This window comes from Rattus norvegicus, chromosome 2 (genome assembly GCF_036323735.1).
Source record: "Rattus norvegicus strain BN/NHsdMcwi chromosome 2, GRCr8, whole genome shotgun sequence".
In the NCBI taxonomy this organism is placed as follows: domain Eukaryota; kingdom Metazoa; phylum Chordata; class Mammalia; order Rodentia; family Muridae; genus Rattus; species Rattus norvegicus.
The window spans coordinates 43,203,874-43,213,427 of NC_086020.1; the positions used below are offsets into that span (position 1 = coordinate 43,203,874).

General features: G+C 46.2%; 1 protein-coding gene across 14 annotated transcripts in view; it reads left to right on the forward strand.

Annotated features, from left to right (window-relative positions):
- Positions 1-9,554, forward strand: part of Pde4d (phosphodiesterase 4D) — a 1,514,231-nt gene that overhangs the window by 1,455,537 nt on the left and 49,140 nt on the right. For 13 of the 14 annotated variants that reach the window (XM_039101733.2, XM_063281298.1, XM_063281299.1 and 10 more), the window contains one exon: positions 8,703-8,815. In XM_039101733.2, the coding sequence (XP_038957661.1) occupies positions 8,703-8,815 (113 nt within the window). Of the gene's footprint in view, positions 1-8,476; positions 8,617-8,702; positions 8,816-9,554 lie in introns of those variants that run through there. The other variant, XM_008760723.3, reaches the window with a different exon arrangement.

The window sequence follows — 9,554 nt, forward strand, 5'->3', positions numbered from 1 at the left end:
GGAGAAAACTATCTTCCGGGTAGCTAGGAGGAGGTCTCAAAGCTCACCCCCAGTGACACACTTCCTCCAACTTAGACACACCTACTCTAACAAGGCCATGCCTTCTAATAATGCCACTTCCTGGACCAAGCATATTCAAACCACCACATGTGCTTTATATGTGTGCAGGTGTATAAGCTCATGTGTATGTGAGTTATCACACATATGTTTACATGGAGCCAGGGTAGACATTTAGTGCCTTCCTTGGTTGTTCCCCACATAATTTTCTGTAGCAGATCCTTTCACTGAACCTGGAGCTCACCAATTCAGGTAGTCTGGTTAGTAGCTTGCAGTAGCAACCATGTCTTTTCTTCCCAAGTGCAAGGATTACACCACACCCACCTGAATTTTACCCAGATGCCAGGGATCTGGGGCTCTGATCTTCATGTTTGTGATGTAGACCGCTGAGCCATATCCCCAGCCCTGACTTTAAGAGTTCTGAAAGCTTTGTCTAACACAAAATCCCAGTCTTTTGGGAAGTGTGTGTGTGTGTGTGTGTGTGTGTGTGTGTGTGTGTGTGTGTGTCCTTGACACACTTCCATTATTTTAAATGTAATGACTGTATCTCTGGTATTACTTTCCTTTAGATGACTTACAGTGAAGGAGGCTTGGATGTCAAGCAGTGATTTTTAAGATAGTTAAAGAAGAGGGCGGATCCTGATTCTGAATATGTTTCCGGGGGCAGTGTGGATTAAAATATGGTTTGTCCCTTCCTTAGACATTAGTTTTCAACCTAGAGTCCTTGGTAACTCTGGGAAGGCCTATGCACACTTAGAATTTAAAAAAAATATATTGGTCATATGAATTTATGCTAAATTTTCTGGGGATATTTGAATAAGATTCTCCAAGGATGTATTAGGCTTCCAAAAAAAGTTAAGATGCATCATGCCTTTTAAATTGCAGAGATAGGAGAGAGTTCACCTTCCATCCATGACCCCCTGATGGGCAGCCATTTAAGGTGCTGTGCCTGCCAGGAAGGGGAGTCAAAGATGTAAATGGTGGTCTACACAGGACACATACGAATAAAGTCTGTGGTGAAAACATGTACAGATACACAAGACAGTTAGAGTCATAAAGGTCACAAAAATATTTTTAAGACTGAAGCATCATGTTTCAGGAAAGATTTTATCAAAGGCGTGAGGCTTAGTAACTTCTTGGAAAAGAAAAGGAAAATGTAGCAATGTATACATGTGGACAGAGTTTGGGCTTTAGGGAAACAAACGGGATGAGATGACAGTGAACTGGAAGACATAATAATGACATAGCGAAGGACGTCGTGCTGAGTATTGCATTGAAGGGGAAATAGAAAGGCAGTCATGGCTACTGGAAGGGAAGGTGACCACTGTGCTAAGCTGCTCATGCATGGGGTCTGCAAGGCCCCTCACTACATCTTCAGGAGAATGCCTTCTTTCAGTTTTGGTTTAGGGTAGCGGTGATTTTTACTGTGTTTGACTATTGCTGCCCAAGTTTCTTACCTATATATTAATTATGATGTAATTTCAATTTACACTTACTGCACATGCTGTGTGTGTTTGTGTGTGTGTGTGTGTGTATTCCCTGTCATTTAGATTTTAATATCCATATTTAACCAGCAAAACACTGATTCGCTTAACTACTGAAGCTCTTCAGAGAGAGAGAGAGAGAGAGAGAGAGAGAGAGAGAGAGATGAATATATCTAAGGAGCCATGGTCAGACTATATTGCTGCTTGAATCTGACTTGGAAAAAATATTCTTCTGTGCTTCAAAACAAGGATACTCCTTGATTATTGACACATAACCTTCTTCTGAAATCCTGTAAATGTCAGGATCTATCCTAGACATGTTTTTCTTTTCTTTTTGTTTCTTTTTCTTTTTCCTTTTCTATTTGCCTAGATACAAGTACAGAAAATCACAGAGACAAAGGCTAGCAAAATCATGTCCAGGCTGAACAACTGAGAAGGTAACGTTGTAGGTGGGCTGGTTAAGAAAACCCACTTTTTTGTAGGAGAAAATGCAGGCAATGACCTGGCTGACTGACCTACCTGGCACACTGTGCTTCTAAGTAAGAAATGTGGCACATCGTGCTCCTGCATATTCTCAGAAGTCAGAGCACAGACCTGAAGTAGCTTGAGTAGCCCGTAACTGCCCTGCTGCTGACGTGTCCACAATCTGCACGTGTCTTTTGTATGTGCTTTTTCCTCAGCACAGACTCTGACAGCATGAATGCTCACTGTCTAGCCCGAGGTACTGTACTAACTCATCACAGGTGATGGACTACCGCTAGGTATGCAGTTGCCCATGTGCAATAAAGCAGGCACTGTTCCTGAACCATCTCCCAAGTGGTTCTTCCCCACACCCTTTCCCCACAGGCATTGCAGTCCTGTTGGGGGATGCCAAGGGCAGAGTTTAGAAAGGTAATTAAAGCAAGGGGAAGAAGAGTTCTCTGTGAACATAAGCGTGATAATAGTTCAAGGAGATGGGGGCTTGCACATCAGACTCATGACACGTTGAAAACAAAGTCTATTCAGGACTTTCCTGATCTATCCCGAGAAAAAGTGAACCCAGGAAGACAGGAAGATATTGTAGCCACGTAGAAATGAACAGATGGAGATTGGATTGCAGCAGGTGATTGGAGAAATCAAGAAGAAGCTGTTGAGTTTACTGGTTAAGGACTAAGTGGGAATATGGTAGGAGTGGGAAGGAGATGGGCAGAAATGAATATTCCAGGACTTCCTATCCAGCAATAACTTTATTTTCCTGAAATAATTTATATTTTAGTTTTAAATATGAAATGTGCACACCATCCCAAAATTGAGCTCAATCACAATCAGTGAATTATGCTTTGCAGGTATTGGGATGTGTAAACTGCTATTTCTTCAATATCTCTCAAGGAATAATACCTGGTCATAGTTGATTACATGTCCATGGGGTTCCTAACCCAGATATATGATCTCAACTGGCTTGCACTCCAGTTCTGTGAATAAAAGCCCATCCCCAGAGGCCTGCTGCTTTTTCTCTGCTGCACTCCCAGCTCAGGAAGACATTTGTACTTGAGACAACCTGGTGTTAAGTTCAGTCTCTTCAATGAATTAAAGCAACTCAGTGTTTCACTACCTCAACCAGTTTTGTAAAGACTGAGGAAGGGAAATTTATAGTGTGCCATTATCCCATAAGCCAAATTATCTGTCTGTCCATCCATCCACCCACCTATCCGTCCATCCATCCATCATCCATCATCCATCCATCCATTCACCAACCTTAGTTTGTTTGTTTGTTTGTTTCTTTCTTTCTCTCTCTCTCTCTCTCTTTCTTTCTTTCTTTCTTTCTTTCTTTCTTTCTTTCTTTCTTTCTTTCTGTATCACTAACCCCCATCTCCTTATTCTTGTACTTTTCTTTGTAGAAGAAAGTAACTTGAGAGTTTTAAAGAAGAAAAAGCCAGTGCTGTCTTGAGTCATACTGGGCAAGACTTTCTATTTATGTATAACAAATGAGAGAATCAAATGTCTCTGTAGGATTTGTTTGTTTTGTTTTGTTTTTTAAGACAGGGTGTCACTGTGTGGCCCTGACTGCTCTGGAACTCTCTTGGTAGATGAGAATGGCCTTGAATTCACAGAGATCCACCAACTTCTACCTCCTTAGTGCTGGAATTAAAGATGTGTGCTACCATCCCAGCTGCTTCTATGGAATTTTAATCCAGAGATTGTCTCATAAAAACAGTCTTATATATTAATATAACATAAATATTTCCAAAAGCAATATTCTTGTCCACTGGTCTTACCTCCTACAATCCCATGTGTTGTGCAATCCTAGAGTATTCCACCTCGAACAAAGCAAGATCCACGTCACACAGTGAGCTGAGTGATTCAACAGCTCCTACTTGTGAACACAGTCCAACATTCCCACCCACTGATCCCTGAGATTTGCACAGCCAGTGTCTGCTGATGTGCCAGATTTCTCAGATTTTCTTCCATGCCTCTTTCCCCTGAGCAAGGCTCTCTGGGGCACTTCTGTCTCCTCCGTGCACGGCCATGGGTATTCATTGTTCATAGGTCCAGGTGTTTGCTGCTTTTGATCATCTGAAATATCCTTTCTGCCTTCCCCTGTTCTCTTCCATGCATTAGTGATTGATACTATCATCAAATGCCCGAGAAACCACACAGGCAACGTGAGCAGAGTCAGTGTAGGTAAGGAAGGCGTATATGAGGTTCATGAAGGCAGGCACACATGACTGGCACTCCGTATGGATCACATCTCATGGAGAACAGGGGAAGTGCTGATACCCACTTGACTTGCTGTTTTCACCCTGTTTGTTCAATCAGGGGCCCTGGCTGATGATTTAATGCTGTTCACACTCAAGAAGGCTCCTGGCCCTTCAGTCAACTGTTCCTAGAAGGCTCTCCTAGATGAGCCCAAAGGTGTGTGGGTGGTTTTGACAATCTCTAGTAACTGCCGCATTCTGCTTCTTTTCTCAAAATTAAGGTTTCCCTGCCCCACCCGTGTCCAAGAGGACTTGAACAGCCCTCTTTTTTATTGTCCCACAGCCAATTCACCTCCTTCCTTTTTTACCGTATGGTGCTAAAGTTGTCATCGGCGATGGGCTCTAGTCTCCCCTTGGATAAGGGTCACACACATACACACTATGTTTCTGTGAACTCTAATAAAGTTCATGACACGTACTGCCTTATAAATATTGAGTTATTGATCAGACTAGACATGAATAGACCTCAAGCCATTTGCAAAATTCTACTAGAGCACTCGTCAGCTTTAGGAGGGGAAAAAAAAAGATTCACAGCTAGTGAGAGATAGGAAGAACATTCACAAAATTACACACATCTTCACTTTGAACATAGCTTTGAAGCCAGGAGTGAACATTTATAGATTTTGTAAGATTTAAAAATACTTCAATACAAGAAGGTGATTCCAGAAATATCCTAGGGTATGAGGGGCCGCTTGCCATCAGCTCTCGGCTTCAGTATGTCACCTGCACACACGCACAGAGAAGCCAGGCCTTCATGTATTTCCCATCAGATAAAATGCACTAGAGCTAACCTGTACAGATCTTTTCCTGTAGCAGAGCTGAGAAGTGATTAGCTCATGTGTGAGGTAGAAGTCTACCTACCCCAGACACCATCAATTCTCCCCTTAGGAACAAAGGACTTTTAAGTGGGGGTTGGCTGAGGAGGAACTGGAATTAATTAAAAAGGCATGTTTGAGCATTTTCTCTTAGAAGCTGACTGATGTATTTGCTTTAATTTGAAAGCAATCAGAGTCAGCTGTGATCATTCTGTATGAAATTTTAGGAAGAGTAAGTAGCAAATGACACCCGAAGTTTGTCTGTCCTCTCTCTCTCTCCCTCCCTCCCTCCCTCCCCTCTCTTCCCCTCTCCCCCCTCTCTCTCTCTCTCTCTCTCTCTCTCTCTCTCTCTCTCTCTCTCTCTCTCTCTCTCTCTCGCTCTCGTAGTAGGCCTCTCTAGGAATGACGACAGACTTACACTGACCTTTAGCCCCACAAATATTGACAAAGAAACTAGCTAGCAGTTACAAAGTTTCATGTCCTATAGCAGGGATTTTTTTTTAACCTCTCAGTAAGTTGTGGGTAAGAGTCATAGGTCCGACATTTCACAAGAAAAGGAGCGCAGCCCCTAGCCAACTGCTGTGGCTCCTAGCTGACGGTGCTCTTCCCTTTCAAAGACAAGCTGCTGCCTCTGCATCCTCTCCTGAAGCCCTTGGCAAGCTTTCAGGCCATGTGTCAGGGGAACCCTTGCGCACATTTCTATGACGGAAGCCAAGTGCTGGCTCACAAACATTGAGTATTACTTATCCTCCGGAGAGTTAAAGCAGACACATGGGGATTGCACAGCTCAGGGTGCCTTGAAGAACACAGAATAACAATGCTTATTGTCATTCCCCGACTGACTGAACTCCCAGTCTACATGGAGTTCAGCCAATAGTGTTTGGTGGGGTGTTTTCTTTCAGCAGCTTCTCAAATGAAGCAAGATTCGCACACACAGCTAAATAGAAGCGTTTCCATACATTTTTAAGGAGGGCCACAGCCTATATGACCCCCTAGGGGGGCATTTTATTAACGAACGTGATGTGTATTCTTGGTAAAGGCCAACATAAAACTGGTTCGCTGTGTTTGTCCAGCTAGCTGCAGATGACATTTAGGTGTGTTGTTTGGTGTGGTGACTCAATTTCCTGTAGGATAGCTGGCAACTCTACATTGAATTCCCCCACTCGACAGGGGAGGAGGGACCTAAATGTCAGTTACACCATGGCTTAGAACAGTGGGGGTTAAAATTCCTGAACGTGAACACTTAATAATGACCTTGAAAATCTGTAGCTAGTCACGCTGCCTCAGTCTAGGAGTCTGGAAGAAGAAAATTCTAACTCGACAAATCCACCAATGGTTTTATAAAAGAAATGTGTTCATTCTGTTGTATGTAAAGATTCTCTCACCAGGATCTACCAGTGCTGGAGGGTAATTTCATTCTTTAAATATAGAGAGAGCACACAGAACATTTTGGGATGTCTGTATGTGACCTTACTTGATTTCTAGTAGTCAAAATGGCTAAGCTATGACTGGAATATGAACTGGATCTTGTGAAATCAGTTGCTCATGTCGCTATACCACTCACCCACATAAAGGGAAAGCCCTTGTCTAAGTGTCTCGAAACATTAAATTGAAACTCTCCTGAACTTTTGTTCCTCATTAAAAAAAAAATAAAGACTGAAATATAATACAGAAAACTGAATTCTGCTGGATCCATTGTTAAAGAAGTATCAACCTTAAATTCCAGTTCAAGAGGGTTAAGCAATTGCTGACTTAAGTTCTGTTTGGAGATTAGTGACTGGGGAAAGCACAGTAAGAGAGGCAAATTTCAATTCAAGGCAGTCAAAATGGAGAGCATACAGCTCGATCATGTTGAAGGACAAGGCACGAGGCAAGCCTCACGCATTCTCAAAGTTACTGAAATTTTTACAGATTTAAGGAAATCCCAGAATTCTGAGGTTCTTTGTCATGTCTGATAATTAATGGAATCTACATTTGGACAGAAGAATTTCTTTTCCCCACAATACTGTAGAGCAGGAGATGAAAAGGGGAACCCCACCACTTCACAGAAGGTTTTTGCTGTCTGCTGTCAGTTTTGTAGTATAGAGCTCTGGGGTTTCGACTTTTCTCTTTCTGAAATAATATTGCCATTATTGTTTAGAACTGATCGGATTAGGGAAAGTGCCCAAGTTTCCTGGGTCTGCTTTTATCAACAGAACCCATTTCCCCACAATGCTTCTGGTAGTTCATTTCATCCACAGTGAGCAGAAATAGACCTCTAGACTTTCTGTCTTGGGAGCCCCAAGTCCAGGATGTTCTTCTGCATTCTGCAGAGGAGACACCCCCTCAGGGAATGTGTGAACTGTCCTTGCCCCATTCATTCCCATTGCTGTTCCTTTAAGGTAACTCTTTGTTAATGGTGAAGTGTAGCCTGTTGTCACATTCTAAGGCATTCTGATCCCTCAACATTGTGGTTTGTCTGTTTACATCTAACCCAAATTTTAGAGGGGTTCACTGGGTACTGACAGTCTGCCTCCAGTAGAAATTATTTTATTTCCATAATCCCCTTTGAGTAAGTAATTCCTAACCTTTGGGACACAAACCCAGGGAACCCTAAGCCTGCAGGAAGGGTAGTGCCTGTCCTAAGTCACCTTGCGCGCAGGACTCCGGGGCCTGGCAGGCTGCGCTGGGGCAGAGGGCCCAGGACTCCACTGTGCGCCCCAGGGTCCCCGCGGGGCAGGTGTGCGATCACAGCCGCCTGCGCGCTGGGGGACGATCGAGCCCCGCCTGAGACCCGCGGGGACCCCAGGCGGCGGGCGGCGGGTGCTCCACGCCGGGTTTTCCGCTGCTCTGGTGCAAGACAGCTCCACAGCAGCGCAGCAAACACACGCGCGCACAGCCGCGCCTCCCGGCTGCGCTTCAAAGCAGTGGCGCCGGCTGCCTCTGGGCCATGCCACGGCGAGGTGGCGGGGAGGGCGGTCCGGACAGCATATTGCAACTCGGAACCCTTTCGTAAGGAGTCGCGGGGGAGCCAGACAGCGCCGCGGGGCCGCGAGGGGCGCGAGGGGGAGTGTTCCCGGAAAGCCAGCATGGAGCGGCGCTGCGCCCGCCCGCCCGCGGACTTGAGCGACAAAACAGGAAACGGCGGCCGCGGCTGATTCATTCGCTTCGTGCGCGGGGCTCTTAGCGGGTGGCGACGTGGAGCCGGGGCTGCGGGACGCGGACGCCCGTGAGCTGCTCGCCCATCTGTGGGGCGAGCCCCTGCTCTCACCCTCTCCCCTGAGCCGGCCACCAGGGGCAGCATCCAAGCTCAGGGAAGCCCCAGCTCGCACCGCTGAGAATACGCCCGCCGTCCCCGTGCCAAAGTTGGCCTTGCAGCACTTTGCGCCCCTCCCTGGAGGCTGACCCGCGACGTCAAGCTGGAGCATCTCGGCCAGCCTGAGCCCGGCCCCACTAATCCAACCTCAGCCCCCCGCGCGCCGCCGGGCTCTGCAATATGAAGGAGCAGCCCTCATGTGCGGGCACCGGGCATCCGAGCATGGCGGGGTACGGCAGGATGGCCCCCTTTGAACTCGCTGGTGGTCCGGTGAAGCGCTTAAGAACTGAGTCCCCCTTTCCCTGTCTCTTCGCAGAGGAGGCCTACCAGAAACTGGCCAGCGAGACCCTGGAGGAGCTGGACTGGTGTCTGGACCAGCTAGAGACCCTGCAGACCAGGCACTCCGTCAGTGAGATGGCCTCCAACAAGGTAAGCCCCTGTTCTGGTTCGGGTGTCAGTGACGCCGCTAGACTGCTGTTTCCCACGCTGGGGAATCACCGATCCCTGTGGCCAGGGGAAATACAGAGATAATTTTGTCACGCTTACTGCAAGTTAGCTGTTCTGCTCCTTTGGAGGGAGGTTCCTGTTTGCACACCTCTCTTCAGGTAGATTAAGCATTTTACAAAAGCAACTTTGGCATAGTTCGAGTATGCCTAGGACGAAGGGTCCTTTGAGTGACACTTTGCCCTTGCAGCAGAAACCCAGTAGGGTCTGGTGGTGGCGTTGCATATTACCGAAGGTACTGCTTAAGATTCCTTGTTGGAAATAAGAGTTGCAGGACGCCACCTCCTACCTCCCTCAAACTCAGAAGAGTTCACTGAACTTGCAACCCTCACTCCCATTTCTCCGATTCTCAGGGTACATTGTAAGGACTGAACCTTTAAATATTCTGTTCCCTGTGTGCACCGTCTGCAGAGAACAAAGTTAGAAGGGTCCTTATGCTGCCTTTGTCTCCTTCAGTTCTTGGAGAACAAGTCGAGGTCTCTGAGGTCATTTAGCTACCAGAAGGCTTCAGCTGGGCATTTGTGTCATATGTGCCAAAGCGCTGCTGGTCTTAGCAGTTAAGGGAGCATGGTGGGCTGCGAAGTAACCTTTAGCATCAGACAGCCTTCAAGTAGCCTGGGAAATAAGGTAGAGTGCTTTCAGAGTTGCATCTAAAACAACAACA